The sequence below is a fragment of the Lagopus leucura genome, unplaced genomic scaffold (assembly GCF_019238085.1).
Source record: "Lagopus leucura isolate 7727_CA_CO unplaced genomic scaffold, USGS_WTPT01 Super-Scaffold_100008, whole genome shotgun sequence".
NCBI lineage: Eukaryota > Metazoa > Chordata > Aves > Galliformes > Phasianidae > Lagopus > Lagopus leucura.
In genome coordinates this window covers 23,590,865-23,616,547 of record NW_024962265.1, presented here as the reverse complement: position 1 = coordinate 23,616,547, position 25,683 = coordinate 23,590,865, and the positions used below count along the sequence as shown (strand labels likewise).

Genomic DNA, 25,683 nt, shown 5'->3' with positions numbered 1-25,683 from the left:
TGTAACAGAATCTGACTGCTACAGGCTGTGTCACCAGTCTAGGATTAGACATGGCCAGCAGCCCAGAACTTGAAGTGTGTGGTCTGTGTGTGTCCCAGCTCTTACTGTCATACAGTTTTGTGTTCTTCCTCATGGATGATGTGGAGTCACCTTTAAGAAGTGTCCCAGCAGTTTTGGCTTTCTAAAGCCGAGGGAAATTCTGGTCTGTGCACAGTCACTGAAGATCGGCCACCAATGTAGCCTAAATATTTATGGATCCATGAAAAATGCAAAGTTAATACTGACTGCTAGCTAAAAGAGCTCTGAAAATAACCTGGTGGGCACTCAGGACCATCTCTCAGGAATTTGGGGCCCTCACAGGCACAGCCTTCTTTGTGCAAGAGTACTGCAGAGAATGTTAAATTAATTTGGTAATCTGATTTCCTGAAATTTAGTACTTTTCTGATTTAGAGTGTCAAAAAGAGACAGAATAAAAATACAGGGAATTCTAACTTACAGTGAATGAGTATGAAAATTTATTGTGTACATTTCATTTCCATAGAATATTTATAATTTATATGGCACAATGAAACTTGTAGACAAAAGAATCTCCCTCAGTGGTGTCCCTGCTCCATCGCTCTTTAAGCCAAAACTCTTTTTCCCTATACAGCCATGAAATCGAGGAGCCCTGAGGTTTTTGACTTCAAGATGGTCCAATGAGCCAACTTCTAACTGCAGAAAAGCAGAAGGGCTTACTTCAGGGACTGTCACGCAGGGTCCTAGTCAAACTCTCTGATGTGACGTGACACCAAAGTGTGGTGGGCAGATTCCAAAGAATAATAAATCTAGAGTTTTTTGTTATTTTGTTTTTTCTACTTGGAAATCCTGGTCAACCAATCACTCCTTCCTCACTGCAGAGTAACTGTTTGCCTTTTCATAGAGACATACTAAAAAGAGTGCTGGTGTGCAGATTAGCAGAGAGCTGGGAATACATAGCTTCTGTATGGCTCAGTGCCTCTGTGCAGTGACAGCAGCAAGTTCCAGTTGTTTCCAGGTCACACATATCAACCAATTGGAAAGGAAGAAGACTAATTTAAGAAGAAACATTGAATAAATTAGATTGGAAGGAACCTCTGGAGGTCTTCATAGTCTAACTCCCTTGATCAAAAAGCAGTGCTAAGTTTAAAATTAGGTCAGGTTGCTTATGGCTTTGTCCAGATGAGGTTCAAAATTCTTCAAGGGTGGAGATTTTACAGTTTAGAAAAAAAAATAATCCAGTTCCCCTAACCTCACTTTGTGCATCCTGTGCTGAATTCAGCCCCTTTTCTATATCAGCAGCCCTCTGTACTTTCCTCAGTTCGTCATTATTTCTCTTCTACTGTGTGGCCCAACATTCAATACAATTATTCAGGTGTGGCCTTGCAAGTGCAGAGCAAAGATAACAATCACTTCCTTCCATCTCAAGTATATGCTGCTACTAAAGTATGTGATGAACTGTTCTTTTGTCCAGGTTGTTGATGAACATTTTAAATGCTATTGGTCTCAGCATCAGCCACTGAAAAACGCCACTTGTTAGATTTGCAATCTTTAAGTTGATGGTACATTCATTTTCTTTACCCAGTCTATACTCCACTCATCCAGCCTGTATCAAGTGAATTTGTTTTCAATACTAGGAGAGATTGTGTTGCAAACCTTGCCGAAAGCAAGGTAAACATTTTCAAATGCTCTCATTTCATCTGCAGAACCAGTTATTTACTCACAGGGGGAAATCAGGCCACTTATGCAAAATCTGCTCCTGGGAAGTCTATTCTGGCTATTCCCAACTGCCTTCCTGTCCTTCATCTACCTGGAAAAGCTTCCCGGTTAACTTATTTCATAATCATTCCAGGAACTTAGGTTAAAAATCAGGTGTTTTGTTGGTGTTTTTTTTTTAACTCTCTTCTTTTGCTCTTGGATCTTTTACTTTCCCTTAAGGAAAACTCCCTGGTGCTATTTATTGACAGGAAGAATCCACTGAGATGAGGGAGGCTGGCTGAGAACTGTTCCACTGACAACTGCCCAAACTAACAATTTTGTAGTACTGATGTCACCCTTAGTCAAGGCACACAAGGCAAATGTCTACCTAAACCTAATGCCCTGATTATTTCTTGGCAACCAACTGAAGAATGACATTGGTGAAAGTTGGTCTCCGCAACAAAGCACGAACAAGCCCCAATTTAGCATCCTCTAAATAGAATTAGTTATAGTGGGATGCTTCTATCAAAACAGTGAGGCAGCTTTCAGAAATTATATTAAGGAGCCAAAAGATCATTACAAGCCATATTGCCAACACTTTTCCCTCATCCCCTACCCACATACAAAAATACACACATACAAGTTTACATGCCTCATGGTCATATTTTGTGCGGTAATTAAGCAAGCTCAGCATGAAATTAAATGGCAGCTTGCTTCAGTGAACAGGCTGTTCTACCAAACCAAAGTTCTTTTATCTATTTCTTAATTAGTTTCAGAGAGAAGGAGGGATCTTTTATCACAAGTTTTTCAATCAGACTAATCTACTGTGACATATTAACTTCCATCAAATGATTGTGGGTCCCGATTAAAAGGTACTATTTGGTTTTCCCTGATGACCAAAAAACATTTTTGTAAGAAAATGTTATGTGCAAGAAAACATTATGTCTAGTGTCTAAAATACAGTCAGGGCACTATGCACCATAAATGCCAGCCTTCCTTGTGTTCAGTGCCAGCCCTTTTGTCTTCCACACTACCACATCTCTTAAGGACCCACATCATCACTGTCTTTTTCTGCCAAGTATGTGACTCTTTGAAGTCTCTCAGTGCCCGCCATGCCCCGGTCAGAGCGGTCACAGCAGAGCAGCTTGAAGCACTTCACTGCTTCAACACCACAGAGACGTTACTTTAGAAGAGCTCCCATCTCCTGCCAATATAGGAAGCTCACAGAGTAGGAAAAACTTGCTGTCGGGGAAGAGGAATCTGCTAAAGACTCTGCTCATGGCCTCCCATAAGAGCTGCTGATCTGGACCAGGAAGGAACTGATAGCTTTTCAGAGCACTGACTCCTGCACTCAGTTCACTTTGTGCAGTTGGGAACTTCTGACCAAAGTCATGTCAAGAAAGCCGCCTGTTTGTAGATACTGCAAGCAGTAACACACTGCAAAGACAGGGTAACCCCTATATCAGTATCATTCGGCACCCCACATTTGCCAAGGAGAAAGGTGCCCTAATTCTGCCGGGGACATCGCATTGGGGCTCTTGAGAATGTTCTTCAACAGCCTCTTGGTGCAGGAATGACTTCTGAAGTAGTGCAGCAGACCGAGGTTTTCGGACTGTGTGCCAGGTCAGATCTGAGGGCTGCAGCAGCAATTGCACAGCTTGCCTCTGCCCAAGCCAGTGGTGCAAGCAGGACAGACAGTGGTGAAGAAGGGGCCTTGCTTTACTCCTGTGTCACTTCTTTTGTTTTGCATCGTCTGGCCATAGCCTGAGCTGCACACAACCTGCAGAGGTCTGGCCTGGTCAGGAGTTGTGCTGATGTGCCAAGCCAGTGCCAGGTCTCTGCATGCTTCCATAAGGCCTAGGCCTACATGACTAGCACGTATCTATAAATTTTTCACCAGAGAAATAAGCAGTACAAATGTCATGTTTCACATCACATTTGAGATCTTGGATGTTCTCTGCCACACCTGTCTTCACTGTAACTGACTAAGGACCGCACTGGGAAATATCAGTATGATTATTTCCTTTGGCTAAGCATCAGTTTGGGTGGAGGAAATTTCCTAAGATCTGGTGCAGAAGGAAAACAGAGACCACTCATCCACATTCTCCATGACCATACATTTGTCCTGAACACAGGAGACCCAAGTTCAGGTCTTTTAAGGTAATAATTCAAAGGATAGATTTGAACTTGAATGGCTCACAATCTGCAGTAAGTTTCCAGACTAATAAGCACTAAAGCACCAGTCAATGCCTGGCCCACTGAATATTCAACACCAAACAGAATGGCTCCAAGTAGATAGAAAAAAAAAATAGCAAAATGGACTTTTTTTGCCAGCAATTAAAAAGCACTCACCTGGGGTATGGCTTTGCCAGTCAAAATAGGTCATTAAAGTGGCTATCCTTTATTTTTATTACAATTTCCCCAGGGGTCAGCCTCAGACCTAAAAAAAGCATTTTCCAAGGTAACATTTATTTTGCTCTTCGGAGTGGGATTCTTATTTTCTTTTCAGTAGACAAGGCCTCACAGCAGTGTCAGGCATGACTCTTTCCTCCTGTCTCGTGAAAAAACTCCCAGCCCAGCCCACATCAATAGACTGCATTACTGTTACTCCCCGTCTACCCTTCTCCCCTTTTACTCCCTCATAATATGCCGGTTCTTTCATCTTATCTTAAGCTGGGCTGTAAATGGGTCAGGGCAGCACTGTAGCTTCCTAAATACCAATGTAGTCCTAAGCACAAAAGATCCTGACCTTGGTTTTCGGACACCACTATCACAATACCAGAAGGAATAATATTTCATCCAGGTCTGAGATGTGAAGGCAGCTTTTCTGTGTAGGGAGTGCACTTTTCATGCTGTCATCTTTAACAGAGTTTGTTCTTCTTTGGTCTGAAGAATGTCATTTTAACAGATTTGTGCATTTTTTATTATTAAAATTCAGTCACTCCTTTTTGAGGGCTTCACTCCCTCAGCCATAATCACTTGCAAAACAAAATATTTGAGATGCCTTTAGTTTGTGGATAATATAATGTTCATTTTGTATAAACAACAGGATCACATAATGCTTTCTTTCTTGTGAAAATTATGCAAAAATCTAAACAGGACCAGCAGAAATTATTCCTCAGACATTTGGATTTTAAGAAGTCCTTATGGGCTGTGTGAGTAGTAGTGACAGGAGATTTTATCCTTAAACATTATTATCCCCCCTTCGCTGGCCTGTCTGTCAAACTCCCATTTACATGAATAAATCTGATATGCACATATTGACTGGTCAATGTAAACTTGTATTAGTCTGTTTTATTTTACAATTGTTGGTTTGTTTTTTTTCCATTAAAAACATTTTCTAAGGTAATAAAAGCCCTTCTCCCTAATTTTTATAAGGATGTTATGTAATATTAAATTGATTTTTTCTTTTTTTTTTTTCCCCAAGGGAAATTATATTGATTCAGAAGCTGTTAAAGGAGAGGTGCTAAAAGTTGGAAATAAAAGCTGTGAAAACCTTCTCTTGCAGTCAGAAACAATTTTGTGCACAGTTCCGAGCGATCTCCTGAAATCCAACAGTGAGCTAAATATAGAGGTGAGGCAGCTACAATGCACGTGTGATATTAATATCACCTAATTATCAATCCCAGTGACACTATTGAATTTACAAACTTCAGATATAAGCCCGATCCTCTGTTTTCAGAGATATCTCCATCTCAGTCTCTGTTTGTTTGGGATGGAAAGTCAAATAATGTCAACTATTTTAAAAGAAATATTATCATTATAATTGCCATTACCAGTTTGTATAGAGACTTTTGGAGCCTCGGGCACAAAGTAGAACCTAAACTAAGGACCACAGAAATAAAATGCTAGTTCTTAATCCAAAGACAAGTGATGCCATGTGGTAAAGAACAAGAAATTGTAATGGAGTGGGTTTTCTCAGGAGCTCATAAGTCATTTTAAAAAAAAAAAAAAAAGACAAAAAACTGTGATACAGACAATAGGATTGGATTTCTGAAATATTTTTTCCTCTTTTATACATATATAGTCTCATTAGTTTTGCGAGATGCAGACACTGAGACCAAATGTTTGAGTTTCATCTTTGTTCTCAAGTCATTCACAATTCTACCGCAGATTTAAATTGTAGATCCACTGATTCATAGAATAGAACAAACATCTTTCAACATGTCTGTATTTTTAAAAATATAAATATGTAAAATCACAGGGAGGGGGAATTTCATTTTAACAAATTAAATTTGCTGAGCATGGACTCCAATTCACTGAAAACAATGGAAACACTAACATTAGCAGTCATCTAAGTTTGACCAGGATCGTAGTCTGTGTAAACTGTTTGGAACAGGGACCATCATTTTGTTCTGTGCTTTAATGGCACTCATCTCAGTGAGACTCTGTCCTCTGAAAGATGTTTTTATGTGTTACTACAATCTTAGTAAATAGTAATTATTCATTTTAATGCACTAAATGTTAATTTATTTTAATGTACATTTGCTTTGAAAAGTAAGAAATCAAAATCTTGGGCATATCAGACAAACTGTAGAATGAGGTGCAGCTCCCTTCTGGCACATCTGTTTCTCAGATTTGTAAGTGCCTACTTTCATACAGTATTTGCTCGTATTTTACATTCTGTACCTATTTGTATTTTACATACTCAATCTCATTCAATCTGTTCTACTACGTGACAGTAGGCCATAACCTCTAAGCAGCACATATGTGCGACACGCATTCCATATGTAGAAAAGGGCACAACACAAAGGGGTTAAATAAGGTTTCTGCTTGTTTACTGGCAAGGAGCCTCAGAAATTGAAGTCTGCCCAGCGAACAAGAAAATTTGCTCTTTTGACGGGCAAATCCATCATTACAGTACCCAGAGGAATGAATTCCACAGGAGGAGGAGAAAAGATGGCCAAATGCATTCCAACTGACTGAGCTAGTGCCGTGTGATCTGAAACAGTTTTTCCCCGTTAGCTGCTTGGTGTTTTGCTCAGTTGTTGATTTGGGGGGTTGTTGTTTTGTTTTGTTTTGTTTCTTTAAACTGTCGACGAGCTAGAAGCTGGCAAGGGACAGCCTCATGTGACCTTGGGAACTCAAATGCAGGCATGCTGTCAACAGAAAGACAGTTTGATGTTACAGACTGGCTATGCCAAAAGGACACATATCAAAGACATTTGGGCTTTTTTTTTGTAAGCATACATCTCAGCTCATGTATCCATAGGCCTATCCATTCGAGTGAATGTATGAATTTGGTATTTTTAATCTGATAACAACATAACCCTGTTGTGCAGTGTGTCTGTGAGAGAGTGCTGTGTGTGTGGGGTGGCACACACTTAGCTGTGTCCCCACCAGAGCTCCTGAAAGCAAGTAAGGCATCACAAAACACAAAGATCTGTTTTCACAGACACCAATAAAATCACTTCTGCACTGCCAGTGTCTTATCTCAGTAGAGCATCGTAAAATTGAGATGTATTTCATATGGGATATATCAGTTTATATTCAGTACTAATAATCTGTTTCTTACTTGTCTTTTGAAATCGTCACACTACTTTTTTTTATTTGTTTTTGTTTGTTGTTTTTTTTTTCCAGTGGAAGCAAGAAGTTTTGTCAACAGTTATTGGGAAAGTGCTGATCCGGCAAGATCAGAATTTCACAGGACTGATTGCTGGAGTTGTTTCAACATCTGTTTTAATTTTTATCTTTTTGGTATTTTTTCTCTGGAGAAGGAAGAAGAAACAGATTAAAGGTCTATCATAGTAAACTCCAATCAATCATTCAGTTGTTATACCTTAGATTTAAAAAAAAACCATTAATTTATGCTCTGATTAAGTGCTGTGCAGTGCCCCTCCGTAACCTGTGAGCTGAAGTTTCACAATCTAGTTCAATGTTTAGATGCATTTCAGCCCTTGGCTGTTGTCTGAGCTGGGTGAAGGGCCGCACTGTGCCTGAAGGGGGAAATTCTGAGTTATTAGGGAAACACAGTAACTTCTTTTTCCCAGTCACCCCTACAAGAGGGGCAAGTAGATGGTGCACCCGGAACCACATGTTCTTCAGCTTCCAGTGTCCTTGTAAGTCCCCACACTGAGCCAAGGCTGTGCAAGACAGAGCACTGCAGTGTCCTGTTCACTCAAATCAGGACCTAGGTGAAAGTTTGCCTCCTTTCTGGCCCCTGTGTCTGATTTTCCTTCCAGTGGAAACTGCTGCAATGTGCAAGTGGGAAGGAGGAGGGAGCTGCTATAGAACCAGATCTTGTCCTGATGTGTTGTCACAGTGCAGTCATGAAGCTGTCCCAGAGGCTTCAGACCTCCCTTGGATCTTTCAGTATGGCCAAGAATGAGACACTAACGCATTACATCAATTCTTGTCCTAGTCCAATAGCTGAAGTTCAGGTCCTGCCTATATTTGCCTCAGACAAAACTGACCTTTTTCCTAGCTGAGAGGAACATCTAAAATTAAACGTATTACTACATTAATGTTATCATTCAGTAAACATGAGGGTGTTACAATATTTCTTTCTCCTTCCCATTCAGATCTGGGAAGTGACCTGGTGCGCTATGATGGCAGAGTGCACACTCCTCACCTGGACAGGCTGGTGAGTGCAAGGAGTGTCAGTCCAACGACAGAAATGGTCTCCAGCGAATCTGTAGATTACAGGTCAACATTCCTAGAAGGTATGTCTCTTCTATGAATCTGTACTGATGATACCAGTTTATGCATCTTGCTGTTCCTCTGCCTTCAGATTGCAGCCATTTGGGCTGTTTGACCATGTCTCCATTGTACAGGATTATCACGTGTTCACAGGTTCACTATTTGAACTGAGCTTCTCAGGTGCTTCCCAAAATTAAGGTGAAAAGAATTTTTACTTTTAGTCTACTTCATTTTCAGGAATTTAATAAACTACTATTAGCAGAAGCTCACTGTAAGCATCTTCCACAATTAATTAGGAGCTAGTGGATATAATGATTTTGTATTATCATGATGTTTGCCAGACTATGATGAAATCCAGTCTGAAAGCATGATTTTAAGGATGGCAAGTGGTTTTAATTTCAGCGTGTATCAATGACTTTATAGAGTCATTATAAAGCAGATCTGTCAGCTCAAATGGAAAATGAAACTTTTGTAAACTGGTATTCTTTGGTCTGTTCATCGCCTTTCTATAAATGGCAAGTTCTATCACCTAGAAATATTCAGTTTAAAACTGAAGATAAAGGGCTGTGCAGATTGTCACAGTTCAAATGGAGATCCATGTGTGCTAGGATGCCAGCCTCAGAAAACACTGTGTTCCCTGGCAGGTCTAGGAGTATAAGGGAAGATTAATCCTGTGCTAAATATGTTTCTGTATATGTAACACCATTTTAGAGTGGACATTCTTCAGAAGAGAACTCTACTGCTCTTACCAAACCACTTCAGAGTGAACTTGTCCTTTAAGAAATGTGGAGTCCATGTCCTCTGATTTCCATTAAATAGATTTAACTATTAGGATCTACTGTATTAAGATATTTGAGATATCACAGATTTTTCTTAGTAGTTGGGCCAGTTTCCAGCTTCCTTTTTGATTTTATATTTGCTGCTGACAGCTGGCACAGGAAGCTTCTTGACTGGAAGATTCCTGAAGGAAAGGAAAGTCTGTGCCAGTGTTAGAAGGGAAGGTGATACAGGAGACAAGACTGTGCAAAGATCCTTAATAGAACATAAATCTGCAGTGATCCCAGGGCCACTGTGCCACAGAGAATGAGGTTTGTTCACCAAGTGTTGCCATAAGGGCATTCACTTAATTTACCATAAAAGAATAAAATGACAGGAATATTTTAAGACAAGCACACTTACATGCAGGAGCTATAAAAATTAGTTCACGACCATAACTAATTTTACCATGGCTATTAAATAGATACTTGCTTTTGGTGACATAACTGGAGCTTGTAAATGGAAGAGTTTTTGGTTTTGCTTCTAGGTAGAGCAGTGGTGAGTTTTTCTCATTACCTTCTGTGGCAACAGTGCTATGTGAAAACCTCCCAGGTCTTACACTTAAATATATAAACCATGTCTGTGCAATAAAATAGCTAATAATTTATGTTGTTAAATTTATTCCCCTCTTTTCTTTTTGACCTTCTGCTAAATTCTGTTCACAGATTCCACTGGAATCATTCCAAACTGAAATTAGTGTAAATTAAACTTATTTCCTTGATTCCATTACATAGAATGCCAGGAAAAATCCTTTAAACAAAAGGAATTTAACATACTTGGACACAATGTTGACAAAAATAATTTTCTCAAATAAATACTTCTTGCTTGACTGAAACATTTTAATTTCTGCTATTTTGAATCAGCTGGCTCATGTTATTTTCATGAGTAGCACCAACTGTATTATCTTCAGGAGCTACAGGATATGAATCACCTCTCGGCATTTCCCTGGTTGAATATTTACCAACGGATAAATATAGCTAGTCACCAGCAGTTTGGAAACCTGCATGAAAAGTAGAGTTACCTACCAAATTAAAACATGACAGCAGGTTTCGTGTTTTTAATTGTCCACTACTTCCTTCTCCCCCATCCCTATCATTTTTCCCATTTTACTTCTATTACTCACAGTTACTAGAAACTGCCCTTGGCAAGAAGTGACAAGATCTTGTTCTGTTCCTTTCTAAAAGTGGAAATCTTGTCCATTTGCTTTCATAAAAGTAGAGCTGAGACAAGCATAAGTTTCTAGTGACATGGTTTCCCTGGAGTCTGGCAGATTAGCAGTGCTTATTTTCATTTTCCTTTGTGAGAAAATCTTTTGCAAAAGCAAGCTGCTTTCATATGGTGAAGTCAAACCCTTGCTTATCAGTGAAAGAAAACTTTTCATTTTCTAGGGAAAAGCCTGAAAATACTATAATATTTTATGTTCATCTTGCAGATCAGTTCCCAAGCATGTCTCAGAATGGATCGTGCAGACCTGTCCAATATCCTCACTCTGACCTCTCTCCAATTCTGTCCAGTGGGGACTCAGATTTAGCCAGTCCTCTTCTTCAAACTAACGTCCACATCGATATCAGTGCCTTAAATCCTGACCTGGTCAAAGAAGTCCAGCACGTTGTTATTGGTGCTGATAGCCTGATTGTACATTTCAGCGAAGTAATAGGAAGAGGTGGGTACTGTAACTGCAAACTGTTGGGTTTTTTGCACATCCAGTCATCATAAACCACTGTGAATCAGGTATCTACATGGGAGTTTTTCAAGCTTTTTTCCTCTTACGGCACAGCATCCCGTACACCAAATCAAGAGGACAGCCAAGGGGGTTCTCATTTTGAAGTCATATGAAGGGCTGTGTGCTAGAGTTGGAGAAGACCACAGAGAGGGGAAGTAGCCTGACATTTAATGAGATTCCTTTGAACTCAAGAGACTTGCTGATACCCCTCAGCTGCCTCACTCTTGCCTTCTTCCAGGCCACCAAAAAGCTCAGTCTGATCTATGAGGCTGCAGAAAGGGAGTGAATCTACAGCAGAATACTGTACAAGCTGAAGGTGTGTGCCTAACTGGCAGGAGGTGCCAAGGAGGAGGCATCAGTGAGTCTTAAACTCCTAGCATGAGAGCTGTGTGGGTTGCTACATGGCACTGAAATCCCCTCAGTCACTAAGTGCCTTCAGTACATGGATGTGCACACGTACATGTTCTCCACAAGTTTCCCCCAGCTTTGAAGAGTTCACTGTTTCCTTTTACTGAAGTCTCTCTCTTCCTCTCCATTCCTTGCTCAACCCAACAGCAAGTTGAGTAAGTCTCCCATTTTTTCTGTTTTTTTTTTTTTCCCATAATCCTTATTTCTCTACATCTTCTTATGAATGAGTTCTCTCTCACATTCATAGCCCAAGTCAGTATTTCTGTTAATGACATTTATTAAAATCTATGCTGTTGAGTACCTACAAATAAACCAAGTGGAAACTGGATTTTCAGTACTTCTACAGATCATGCTCAAGAGATCTGTTTTTGAGTACCAGAATCCTGATTACAGAACTGTAAGTGATATTCCTAATGTCCTCTCTGCAGGAAAATAGCCACAAATCAAGCATACAGTCAGTGTGTTTCCCTTCCATGTATTACACTTCATCATCCCCAAAGCAAGGGTGGGCCTTTTGCTTTTCTTTCTTGTTTCAGAGAAGGCCAAGTAATTTCCCATTTTTGAATGCTGAAAAATATCAGGAATGACACCAACATAATTAACCTGTTTTAATTTTCACCTCCATAACTAGAAATGGGCCAAACCCAAAAATGTTTCAGACACACCCAATCCAAGCTTTAGGATTTGTGCCCAGGCTCCAAACAAGCTGTGGTCTGATGGGATTTGAGTTGTTTTTATAAAACAAACTTTATATTAATTTTACCCCAAGCCAAAGTCAAAGCCAGCTGGGCTCCAACCAGCACTTATGGCTGGAACCTAGTAAAAATAATCTTGTTCTGTCTGAAGAACTTGCAAAAAAAAAAAGAACAACCAACACCTATTTTGTTTTTTGACTGCAAATATTAGTGTCTTAAAAGTGCCCATTAAATAGTACATCCATGAAGAAAAGTCACCATTATATGTACATAATTTGATCTGGATTATTTAATGGATGTGCCTGAAGCTTGAAGTTCTCTATGCTTCCCAAACAATTCGACTCACAGTAGGTCTTTCCATTCTGCAGACTATTCAGTTTTCCCGACAGAAAAACACAGGTTCAGAAGGATTCTTGTGTCCTTACCAGCTTATTTCACTGCTTAGTCTATCAGCAAGAAGGCAAATTGTGCTCATCATTTTTAGTGATACTATGCACTAGAAACAAGACCACAGCAGAAACAACAGACTGCCTCCTACCAATATGGCTAACCTGTGGAGTGACTCCCAAACCTTTCATGGCCAATACACTGCTTTTAACACTCAACGTTTTCCATGAAATAACAAGATCAGAAAGATTATAAGCCCACAGAGCCTCTTTATTCAAATTGCCATTAAAGACACATCACAGCTGTGAGGTTAAACCAGACCCTTGGAACAACTGATGCAGTGGTTGAATCAGCTCCTTCTAACTGATGCTGCCTTGCGCCTTCCAGTGCCCCTATTCAACTCTGTCCAGTGGGACAGTATGGTGGGAATGGGCTGATGTATTGTTTTGTGTGTATGGTCATTAACAAGAACATGAAGCAGCTGTGGTGCCAGCCTTGTCATTATTTAGATACTTCATCTAGGACAAGAAATATCAATTATGTTGCAGATAGTTTTCATTTATGTAATGATGGCTTCATGTAATGACTGTTTTATGTGTTAGCTCCAGTTAATATTACAAATGTTGGGAATTGCACAGAAGTAGAGTGTGATCACTTTCTTAAAGTTTAATTGCTACCCAATGGAAAATAACAGAAGACTAATTTTACTAAAGCTAAACTTGCTCATTTTTTACACAGGTCATTTTGGGTGTGTGTACCATGGAACACTGCTGGATAATGACGGCAGGAAAATTCACTGTGCTGTGAAATCGTTGAACAGTGAGTTACATGTTTGAGAGTGCGACAGTACCATAATTCCAAAGACAACTATGATGACCTAATCAATTACAGTGAAGTGTACTGTCACAAACAGAAATTCCCAGTTGCAGCTGGATTAAATTTATCTGTAGGGCAGCTCCAGTGACTTTAGATTACTATTAGGCATTGCTATATATTTATTCATTGAATGAAATGTCCAAGTTTTTCCTCTACAAAGAATAGGATAGAGAAAAATGAGGGAAATATAGTGTCATTTTTTATTCTACTGACTCCTTGAGATTTGCTTTTGGAAGTTAAATTGATAAGCAGCAGGCAAAGATGCTGGAAAATCAGGAAGAGACTATAACAAAACAAAACAAAAAAGCTTTACTGGAGTCTTGTTATGCAATTCATACTAAGCAAAGGAGAAATTAATTAAAATTAATTTAAAAATTTGAATTAAAAACAGCACATTTGGTGATTGTAAAAGAACTATGCACATAGCATAGCTGCAATGTGGGAGGTGAGGAGCATATTTGTAGCTTTCATTATCAGTTTCATTTGTGCGATGACACTGTACAGAAATGAACTGTAGATTTTTTTTTTTTTTTTTAATTATTACATTTTAATGCTGAATTTCTTAGGAATTACAGACCTGGAAGAAGTAGCTCAGTTTCTGAAAGAAGGAATAATCATGAAAGATTTCACTCATCCCAACGTTCTGTCACTTCTGGGAATCTGTTTACCCAATGAAGGATCCCCCTTAGTGGTCCTTCCGTACATGAAACATGGAGACCTTCGAAACTTCATTAGGAACGAGACTCATGTAAGTACGCAGTGATGTCAGTGGAACATTAATCAAGTCTAGCCACACCCAGACCCAACACTACAGGTTGATAATTACATTAGGTATGTAACTTGCTGCTGTTACTACACCTTAACCTTTGGCACTTGCCTATGCTGGCAGCGAGCCCAACCACAGCGCTGCCACTCCTTCCCTTCCCCCTCAAATTCCTTTCTACAGTGTTTCCCAGAAATTATCAGCAATAAGTATTTCTCATTTCCCATCCATAAGCCTCTTCATAAACAAATGTCTTTATGAGATTCAAGTAAAGGGGCCCAACCATCTGCTGGTTTAAACTTGCGTGTCTCCATTGACTTCAGTACAGCTGTCAGTTGTTACCATATGCTCTTCCAACTTCAAGGTAAGGGATCTTCACAGCCAGCTAGAGAATGTCACAGTCCTGATATCAATTTTTTTTTCTTCTTATCATAACAGAGTAAACCAATAATTGTTATACAAAATGTGAGTACTCTCTTATCAAAGATTTTCTTAATTCTTATTGAGATTCTACAGTTTTCTCACATGGGCCTCACTGGCCCACGTTAGCAGGACATTACCAGGTCTTGCCTCTAGTAGTCTAAGCCCATTGAATATTGTGAATATTGTGAATATTGTAGTATTCACCCATTTCATAGTGCTTGGGCAATAGAAAGTGATCTCTGAGCCAATGAGACTTTGCTCATTTGCTCATTCCTAGTAGCCAGGAATTTAAAAAATAAAAATAAAATAAATAATTTTTTTCTAAAAAAGAAGGCATTTTGGAGAATTATTGCAGGAGTTAAGCTTTATAGGGTAGGTACTTCTTCTCTTTTGAACTTATTTCATTCTATGAGCACCAGGAATCTTGTGTGTGAGAAGCTCTATGTGTCTTCCTGAAATGAATAGAATAATAACCACAGCTGAATAGGATTGTTGCACAGAAGAAAATGGCATGGAACAATGCCAACACAGTTATCTGCTGGACCTTACTATTTCACGACAAGTTGTGTTGTTGGATAAAAGAATTACAGGTTTATTTTTATATTTATTTCCATATTTAACTTTTTTTCTGTAGGGTCTCACCAGAGTGTTGTAGACCAGCTGTTTGCAGGAAATGTTTCCCTGAAAGCTGCTAAGGTCTCATCCATCTTTTCCTTAGCATCATACTGATGATAGCTTGCACTTATTTTGCCCCAGATAAGATTCTCCTTTTTTGGACATTTCCAGCTGACAAGCTCCAAGTTCACAGTTAGTATTTTCTACTGAGTTACATGTTATTACTCTAAGTTCACAAATGTGAACTGATATACATATGTGAATTCTGTGTATCAGCTGTACTGTTGAGGTTTCAGCACATTGTTCCACTTCCCAACCCAAGTCATGCTACTTATGCTGCAATCTCCATCTTTGGAGTCTGTCAGTCCTTTTCATCTCCTCAAGCGTGTTTCCTTAGTGGATGCAAACTTAGGCCATTTTATGATAAGCACTAAGACACCTTGCTCAATCTGGTGGCAAGATATCTGAATCAAAAACTGAAAGTCACAGCAACAAAAAAACAAACAAACAAACAAAAAAAAAAAACAGTCTACTATTCAGGTTTCTGCATTCATTGCATTGCAAATGTTTATATTTTACAGAATCCAACAGTTAAAGATTTAATTGGATTTGGTCTTCAGGTTGCAAAAGGGATGAAATACCTTGCAAGCAAAAAGTTTGTCCACAGAGACTTGGCAGCAAGAAACTGTATGTAAGTACAAGCATCTATTTCCAGCACATTATCACACTCCTTTGTGTTAGGCAGATAGATGAGATAAATAGAAGGTTCTGGGATTCTCCCTTTTTAGTCAAACTAGATTTTTTCCACCGTTCCACAATTACACTGATGTTTGTCTTGCATACTGCTGAGCTACTCATCTTGCTAAAGACTCACTCGTTACACATAAGCTTTTTGAGTGTGGGAAATAAGGAAAGTTGAGGTGAAAGTGAAGTCTCTCAAAATCATTGGTGAGAGAATTTAAAAGGCATCACCTAAGGGAAGTTATACTGCTGCTGTCTCAACTTGCTGTGCTTTCACCCAACCTCTTCAGAAGCAGCACGTCTCTGCAGCCGCACCTAGCAGTAGGGAATTTTGTGAGAAAAACAGGAACACAGAAACAACAGTGAGACTTCTTGACAGTAATTTTTCATTATATGAGTGTAAGCTTAATTTGGCTCAATTGCATACACTAATTTACATTTAAAATTGAGTATGCAAAGAATCTTACCAGTCACTGCATAGCCAGGCAGTTCAGTTCACACAAAGTCTAACTGATACAGTAGTTGCCAATAGTATTTTGCTGATTCATCACCTGTGTTGTGAACTAATGAGATACAGCATTAAATATTAGAGTATTGGGTTTTTTTAATATGTGGTGATTTGGAGCTCTGGCTGCAAAAAAGGCTTTTTACCTATAACATCAAATTTCTTGTTCTTTTTCAAAGTCTGCGTGCTTGTGTAGTTGAATGGCCTCTGGAAAAGCACATTTTCTTGCAGCTGCTGTTTAAGTATCAACCAATGTGATTTTCAGCCTTTCTAAGAACAAAGGAATGACGTTAATGGATAAAAGTCTTGGTTCATATAATCCAAGTCCAAAGCATAGCAATGGGACACTTTCCTCTGAACTACTGCCTCTTTCTTATGGGAGGAGGAAACAGCTATCAGGGTATCTCATATTGCCAACTGAATGGCTGCTTTTGTACTTTTATGTGGCTCAGCACTTCAGAGTCTGGAGAGCTGCTACCACATGGGAGGAAGATACAGGGTTGAAGACCCACATTCCTCGGCAGACGTGGGGAATTCAGCATTCATAAACAAAGTTCCTTCTACACTGGTGAAGTCCATCAGAAAGAAAGTCAGGAAGCAAACATAGTCCCTACAAATACTTGACTATTCTACAAGATATGCAGGAAACAGCTATGGCATAGTTACCCTCCTGCTAACCCATCAAACTTGCCTTCTACTCTCTTCATTGCTATTAGCTTAGTTATTACATCAGTAAATACAGCAGATTGTTCATTTGCCATTCAGAGAAACCTCAGCAGACTAAAGAATTGGCCAAACAGAAATCTCATAAAGTTCAAGAGACAGAAATGCTACATGAAAAAGCTGAGACAGCTGGCGTTGTTTAGCCCGCAGAAGAGAAGGCTCAGATGGTGATGGGGGTCATCCGTACACATAAATATCTGACGTGGTGGAGTAAAGAAGCTGGTGTCAGATTCTTCCAAGTGGTGCCTAGTGACAGGCCAGGAGGCAAAAGGCCCACACTAAATACATGACATTCTATTCCATTTAAACATAAGAAAGACTTTTTTTTTTTCCTACAAAAGTGGTTATAGACGTGCACAGGTTGCCTAGAAAGATTTTGGAGTCTCCATCCTTGGAGTCACTCAGAACTCAACTGGACATGGTCTTTGGCAAACTGCATCAGCTGACCCTGCTTTGAGCAGGGAGATTGGACTAGATGATCCTCAGAGGTGCCATCCATCCTCACCCCCCATCAACCCCCAGATAGGCACTTCCTGTAGCTAGGCCTACACATAATGAAGGATAGGATTAAGCATGCCAACCCCACTGCTCTGTCTGTTCTTTGTCAATAACACTGCTTATCAGGACATACTCCAAACTTAGGAAGACCAAAGCTAGGGAGATCTGGTGAAATGACTGAGTTACAACCTCAGCAGAACTCTGCCTATGCCACCATTCTTCACCAGTACCCATCTCATTACAGTCACACATTCTTAGTGACAGGATTGCATTATTAGATACGAGTAGTCACTGAGATAAAGATAGGTCCTTCCTTATCCAAACTGAAAGTGAATAAGAAAGGTGATATTTGGATTTGGAAATAAAAATGAGAGGTTTCTAAGGATACAGAAGAAGAAATAGCTGCGGAAGAAATGACGTAACAGCCAGCCAGGATATACAGGCTATTAGCAAAGTTTTTTTCTACAAAGTAATTGTTTTAAGAGAACTGTAATTTGAGTTCTATTATAAAAATAATATTAGTAATTTCCTGAGTTCATTCACTGTTGTTAAATGCGTATCAAGTTTTGTTTCACTATAATATTTGTTAATAGTTCCAAGATAAAATACTGCCTTCCAGACTCACAGTCTCAAAAATGCAAGTCACTCATTATAATCAACCATCATTGTAAATGCTGTCTGCTCAGATGGAGATAACACTTTTTGTCATTTCTTCAGGTTGGATGAAAAATTCACTGTCAAGGTGGCTGATTTTGGTCTTGCTAGAGATGTCTATGATAAAGAGTACTACAGTGTGCACAATAAAACAGGAGCTAAACTGCCAGTGAAATGGATGGCTTTAGAAAGTTTACAAACTCAGAAGTTCACAACAAAGTCAGATGTGGTAAAGTACAAATATATTTGTATCACTTACTAATTTCTCTCCTGTCACTTTCTAGCATTTAATGAATGGACTGACTTCAAACCAAAACTTGTATTTGAATTTAACTTTAGTTCATGTACAGTAGGAGACTGTTTTTATATCCAGCAAAGACAGATGTCCCAGGCACAAAGCAGCAAGACATGACCTGACTGTGTTACTACTCAGTAAAAAATTAGAACTCAGAAAAGAATTAGGAATTTAATTCCACTTCAAGGTACACTAAGGAGCCAAGTTGGAGCTGATCCCTGCTATAGGAGGGACTCTACAAAGCTTGACCAAGCAGCTTAACTTTGATATCATAAAATGCAATGGGTCACAAAAAGACTTTATTTGCTCTATAAATGCTTACCTTCTGCCTACAGCAATCTCAAGTACTACCTGGCCATTTAAAAGAACAAATTATAGGGTGAAGTCATTAGTTGGCTGGATCACCTTGTATTTTAGCTCTCTTTTCAGTCCAGATCCAAATTAGCCTGTGATGCGTAGAATTTTCACCACTTCAGTACTTATTTACACAAAGTCAGTCAGATCATCAGATCATGTAAATTGGCAGCACTCCATTAACCTCAAAGGATGTCTGCCAGTTTTTACCAGCTAAGTAGCAGGCCTATAAGCTTTTATTCTCTTTCATTTATTTACTTGAGTTTCTCTGGCTCTAACTTAAGTGGCTCCTCGAGTCCCTACAGCATTTATTAGCTCACTTAAAATGAAGCTGAATGCAGTAAAATAATAACTTTTCAAAGGGAAAACTAATGCATTTGAATGTTTATGTGAGTCAAACCATGTTCTAAGACTGGAATGTAAAGCTCTCCAAGCCTATCACTTGTTATTTATTTCTTTGTTTTCTTAGTGGTCCTTTGGCGTGTTGTTATGGGAACTTATGACAAGAGGGGCACCACCTTATCCTGATGTAAATTCTTTCGATATAACTGTTTACTTATTACAAGGAAGAAGGCTGCTCCAACCTGAATACTGCCCTGACCCACTGTGAGTAAATAGTTTGCAAAACCTTCTGCAACTGCTGATATTGCAGTAACTTCTGATATTACAGTATATGAGACTGTGGGGTAGAAGAGCTGTTGTTTTTTTTTCCTTTTTTTATTATTTCATAATTGAACACTTCTTTTGTTTGGATGGCAGGTATGAAGTCATGCTGAAATGTTGGCATCCAAAACCTGAGATGCGTCCGGCATTTTCTGAACTTGTTTCAAAAATATCAACAATCTTCTCCACTTTTATTGGGGAACACTATGTTCACGTCAATGCTACTTACGTCAACGTGAAGTGCGTTGCTCCCTATCCTTCCCTTCTATCAACACAAGACAATACAGACATGGATGTAGACACATGACGAGGATGTCTGAAATAGAGGAAAATCCATTCTTAGTTGTATGAGCAGAAACTGAAACATTTTGTCCACTAGTTTTTACTGCCCGATCTTTGTGAGAACACTGTTGCACATGTTTATGTTGTTGCCCAAGTTGCACTAGAACAAGGACATGATATCATCTTTTTTTAAGGCTATGGGATTCTGTAAACCATCACAGTAATTTCCAAGTATTTGGACAACTGCATCAATTTACTAAATAGAGATACTGTGTTCTACCAACCAGAGCTACTTCTCACTAGTTCTCATTCATGTGTGCTGAGACCCAAGAACAAAGATTCATCATCAATGCCATGAAAGAGAACGTAGAATACCAATCAGAAAAGCTGGAAGGACTATTATTGTTGCATGTACTTTAGGATAATGAGCAGTGCAGAATGGTTTTTACATAAGGACAAACCATGAAATGTACAAGAGTTTAAAAATATATTTCCCTGCCGCACAGTCCAAACTTTGGATTTTTGCACTATGTCAACAAGGTTTTTCAGAAGATAGGCAGCCAATAGCACCAGCTTTGTGGTAAAAGTCAACAGCAGAAGTCAACATCACAGTAAAATAAGTGCACAGTAAAATAAATAAGTCAGCCTTGCCAGGCCTCTGGTGTAGTCAGACGGTACATAAAATGAACAGAAAAGCATCCAGCTTAAAGCATTCCTAGTGTTAACTCTGTTCCAACATTTGATAAATCTGCAGATATCTCACTGAAAAAAATGCGTAGCCTCCAACACTTTCAGTAAAGAAGGAACTGCTCTCAGAGATGGAAAACTTGAAGGCGCCCATATTAAATGCCAGGCTAATCCCTGGGAGACAGTAACATGGGCTGCGTTATTCTGGAGAGGAAGAGGAGACAGGCAGGCAGGCTGGCAAATATACAGAGCTGCTGTCTGATGAGTCACACAGCGAGCAGCTGAAGGTGTGCCACCTATCCTTGGGTGGAGCTGCTGCCAAAGGTGAGTAAAGAGCGGAGGTGTTGCAGCCAGCCCTGACCTAAGAGAATGAATGCCATAGCAAAAATGTTAATCACTTTTTCACAGCAGCCCTAAGGAGCTCAGAAGACTGATCAAAAGAAGAAACAACACCTTTATGGCCCCTTATCTTTTCTTGGATCACACGACCCAGTGAGTTATGATACCTATTTTTATTTCTAAGTTATGCCCAGAAAAAGAAATGAAAAGAGAGAATGAATAAACTGTCATTCATTAGAGAGAAGTACTATAGCTTTAGGGCAAGCATCACATGTCATTTCTGTTCCTGTGGAATTCTGTGCATACTACTGTATAGCTTGTTTAGAATAGAATAGAACTGGGTTTGTTGGTGTAAACACATAAAGTATTCTATTTTTATATTAAAAAAAAAGTTTATTTTTAATGACATTTACAAAGTTTGGTTAGGCCACAAAATACTGCACTGTGAACATTTCAGAAAATGTATGTCAGCGTACGTGATTCATAAATAGTAGCAACCTGAAAAAGAATACCGTGTAAATACTAGAAAGGAAAAGAACTGACTGCAAACACACTCCACCCTACCCTAAGTGTAATATCTCCATTGCTGCAAGCCAGCCATTTTAAGATCTTCAAAGAGAGGTAGTGTGGGTAAGGAACTGATATAAGAGAGATAATGTTGTTCTTGGGAGACGGCGTTATAAATGAAAGATTTATAATGAGGGCAGAGTGTGTAGGCAAACTATGAGCAGATAATATTGTACTGTGTTTCATCACCACTTTCATTTCAGAAGCAAACTTTCATGTCTGCTGAGAGCAATACTAATTGTAGATTGCTCAAGGACAAAAGGCTTTGCTGCAGGCAGAAAAATCATCTCTATGGTTGTTAAAACAGCTAAGGAAATTTAGATTTGGAGAAGATACTCCAAACTTGTACATACCTGCTTGAGGAACGCTGCAATGTGAAACAGATGACATTTTTACTATTTATGAACTTTTGCTCAATAAAGTTAATGTTGTGTCTGGGACACCTGTAAGAATATGTGACTCTGGTAAGATTTGATGTTAGTAAGTTCATATATCAGCAAAAGAGCTGAATGGTACTTATGTTTATAGTTGTTGTTATGACCTAATAAACATGTTACTAAAATGAACTTTTGTAATACTTTCTGCCCTGAGTGCTGTTATTACTGTTAACATTAGACTATTAAGCTGGTACAAGTCTGCATGTTTTTCCTGACTGAGGCTGGAAGAGCAACCAATGGAACTGCATGAAAGAGAGCAAAAGAGAGGAAAACTCGGAAACATAAAAACACAGAGAGCGCTCTGATAAATCAGCACGCAGTTCATCACTGCAGTACTGTATGCTTCGAAGAAAAGTGTGAATATTCTGTAGCAAACAATTTTGGCACAGTCTGTTTGGTTGGAAAGTCTATTCTCTGTTCACACACCGCACCCAAATCAGCCCTGAGCCACAAGAAACTTCAAGCAAAAAGTGCATCTGACCCCATCGTGGCCAGGAGGATCGTGGTCATCCGTCACACCTCGTACCAAGCACCTCGTTCCTATGGGGTGCTCCGTATCTGTGATGCCTGAAGAGAGAAGGCACCCCAGTTCCCACAGCCCTTAGTTCTTTTGGAGGAACAGGAGTCAGCCCCACTCTTCTCCGTGTTTTCTAGGGGGCAAATTAGACATCTCCCACTGAACTCATGGTTCGCTTCTGTGAGCAGAGTTCTGAGTGGGTACTTGGTGTAGGGAACCTGCTTTGGCAGGGGGGTTGGACTCGATGATCTCTGGAGGTCCCTTCCAACCCCTACAATTCTGTGATTCTGTGATACCCAACAAACACTGCAATGTTCAGTGTCCTGTGCTACTCATGAGCATGGCAACACTGAAAGCTGCTTCCTCCCACCACTTACCTGGCTGGCATTTTATACTGAATTTACTCAGAAATATTCTAATGCACAAAGTCAAACTGGTTACAAACAGCATTTATATGCTCTTATAATTTCAAAGTATCGAGGAAATCACTTTTTTTTTTTCCCAGACTTCTTTACTTCTTAACATAAAATATATTTGTTTGTTTTCATCTCAAAATGTTGAAATATTTTTGGGACAAAGACATCAAAAATAGCAGCTCTTCTTTGTGTCACAAGCACAATGCAACCAAACGGTCTGATATTTTTATTCTATTTATTTACATCTAATTTATTTGCCAACACATTTCCGAAGTTCCGAAGTTGCCCTGAAAAGCCAGTAAAACATCCCCAAGTTTTTACTGCAGCCTGTTTTTAATACCAGGGTCTTCAGCGTAAAACAGAAAAATGATGATCTGAACTTAAATACCAGATTTGTAACACATTCCTCCGATTAATTCTCATGACTGCAAGGGATGTCATGTACTGCATTTGTGAAAGAGTCAACAGAATCACAAGCCTCCCATGCTCAGTTTCTCATCCCAGTAACTTTGTTTATAGCAGGTACACCCTGCTTCAGATCCTCAGCTGACTTAAACCAGCAGCAGTCCCCTGACATCAATGTTAACAGGGGATGGCTCATGGTCAAAGAGTTACATAAGAGACACCCAACACAAAAGCCAAGAGATGAAAAAAAAGGGAGGGTATACTCACCACACAGAAAATATGCTGTTGATTTCCCCCGAAAGTTTTAATTCATTACTAAGTCAACAGTTTTAAACAATTCCCTCTATTAAAGGGAGTTTTTAATACATCTAACTACATTAAAAGTTTCTTAAAAAAAATAGCACATTGTATAACTGGGTCTTTAAGGTTTTGCATGTTACGAACTTTTTGTATCTAGTGTTAAAGTCAGCCATGAAGAGCAGACTTAAATGGCTTTTGTAAACAGATAAAGAGAAAAGGTGCATTACAATCTCTGTTACAGAAGCAGGATCACTGAGCAAAGGTAAAGCGGCATGCAAACAGTCATAAGCCTTGAAATTAACCTCTCCTTTCAAAAATGCCATCTCTGGCATTAAGCTATAATATTATATCTCAGGCAGAGATAGAAGCTGATAAATGAAATACAAATCCTAATGAGTTTTTTACTCATTAAACCGAACATCTCTTCCTCAGACATTCCAATTTCCATTATTTTAACAAATAGGTCATGAACTAAGTATTCCGAGCATCGAAGAAAGACACAGGAAATTTTCAGGTTTTGCCAGATCTGCTAATAAAAACATTTACAAGAAATCCTGATCTCATGAGCAGCAGGGAGAGCCCAGAGCAACTTGATGGATGCAGCTGACACCAGCACGACTGTGAGCAGCATCTGGCCCACGACCTGTGCTCTGGGACATTCACAGGGAGTTTGCCTTTTAAAATCCCCCTTCACCTGCTAACACTGACAGTGCAGCCACCCCTAATGAGCATGCCAAAAGGCTGTTCTTCCAACTGAGCTCAGGCGTTGTTGCCATTCCATGACCTCCTGAGGGACAAGGTGGCCCGGAGAGACTCTCCCGGATGCGAGGCCATCAGGGCAGGGCAGAAGTGAGGCTCCAACATGCAGACCAGGCTGCGCTTCAAGTTTTTCAGTTGTCAGTTTATTTGAGAGTAGATGGAGGGTGAGAGACACATTCTAATTTTTTTTCCTCCTCCTGTCACTTCAGCTCATCCTTCTCAGCTCTGATTTCAACACAGGGAAGCAGGTTGGCCTCCTGCCTCAGCAACCTCACAGGATCCAGCAAAGGAGCAGGGATATATGTAGGAATTAAAGCAAATATAGCCAGAAACTGTATGTGGGACCTTATATGATTTTGGTTATATAATCCAAGCTAGAATACCAAAGAGGAATGATTCATTTAATCTAGTTTTGTTGTGTTTTTTTTCCACTTGGGGGTAAGTGCTGTGCTGCAGCCTGGTGCCACCTCACAGTAGTTCTGACCATTTAACAGAAAAGTTTTCCTCACTTAGGCCTCTGAGGCCCTATGGGTCTCTCTACAAATACTATATATTAATATTTGCCAGACTTCCAATAACCAAGCACACACTGATAGCTGAATATCCTCTTTTTGAACATAAAAAGTGCCACTGCCAAAAACTTTAGGGTGCATGACCAAACATGGACACCTCAGCTGCCACGAGTCTGCGGCTCTCTGTGGCTGCTGGCGTACTTTGTGAGTTTGACAAATCTGAAAACAAACACTAAAAATACAGTTTGAAATTCAGCAAGCAAGGAGGAAAGGACTTCAGACATGGGTGCTGCAATCTGTCTTCTGTAAGGCTCAGGAAAAAGGAAAAAGCAATTTAAGAGAGCTGAGCTGTGGTCCGGTGAAACTCATGGATATGCTGTGAAACTTGAGGCAAACACAGAGTGATGTGAAAACAAGCACACCTGAGTCAGCAAACAGGACACAGCAAGGAATGAGTCACAGCCAGCCCCAGTCACATGCTGGTGGTTTTCTCAAACGTACAAGAGGTTACTGCTGGACAGCCAGCTTCAGAAGTCACAAACATTCTGTAACTTTTGCATTTTATACAGCAGTGTAATGAAACGAATAGCTCCTGTTCTGGAAACTTATCTACTGAACTCGGCTTTTGTATCAAACTGCTGGCCAAGCAGTGCCACAACAGCCACAACAGGACCAGGAGTACTTCCCTCTGAGTTCAGCAGATCAGTAACTGTATGCATGCTCCAGCACTGCCTGTGTCCTCCGTACATCGCTGAGGCACTGACCTGTTGCAGCTATCGCCAGAACCTTTGAACATCAGCTCTGAATCAGACAGAAAGAGGGTAAGGGTTTGTCAGGCCCACGCAGACCCCAGTAGCACTTAATCATGCTGGTGAAATGAAAACAAACTCACCTCACTGCAAGTGTAAGCCTTGGCTGCTGAATGGAATGCAAGTAAAGGGCACCTATAGCAGCACTACTCCTGCTTCTTT

General features: G+C 39.7%; 1 protein-coding gene across 5 annotated transcripts in view; it reads left to right on the top strand.

The window, feature by feature from the left end:
* Positions 1-21,932, top strand: part of MET (MET proto-oncogene, receptor tyrosine kinase) — an 89,732-nt gene extending 67,800 nt beyond the window's left edge. For 4 of the 5 annotated variants that reach the window (XM_042872689.1, XM_042872691.1, XM_042872690.1 and 1 more), the window contains exons 12-21: positions 5,141-5,287; positions 7,294-7,450; positions 8,235-8,375; positions 10,601-10,831; positions 13,120-13,200; positions 13,824-14,005; positions 15,640-15,749; positions 18,243-18,408; positions 19,298-19,434; positions 19,588-21,932. In XM_042872689.1, the coding sequence (XP_042728623.1) occupies positions 5,141-5,287; positions 7,294-7,450; positions 8,235-8,375; positions 10,601-10,831; positions 13,120-13,200; positions 13,824-14,005; positions 15,640-15,749; positions 18,243-18,408; positions 19,298-19,434; positions 19,588-19,798 (1,563 nt within the window). In that variant the 3' untranslated portion in view covers positions 19,799-21,932. The remainder of the gene's footprint in view (positions 1-5,140; positions 5,288-7,293; positions 7,451-8,234; positions 8,376-10,600; positions 10,832-13,119; positions 13,201-13,823; positions 14,006-15,639; positions 15,750-18,242; positions 18,409-19,297; positions 19,435-19,587) is intronic. The other variant, XR_006179227.1, reaches the window with a different exon arrangement.
* The last annotated feature ends 3,751 nt before the right edge of the window (positions 21,933-25,683 follow it).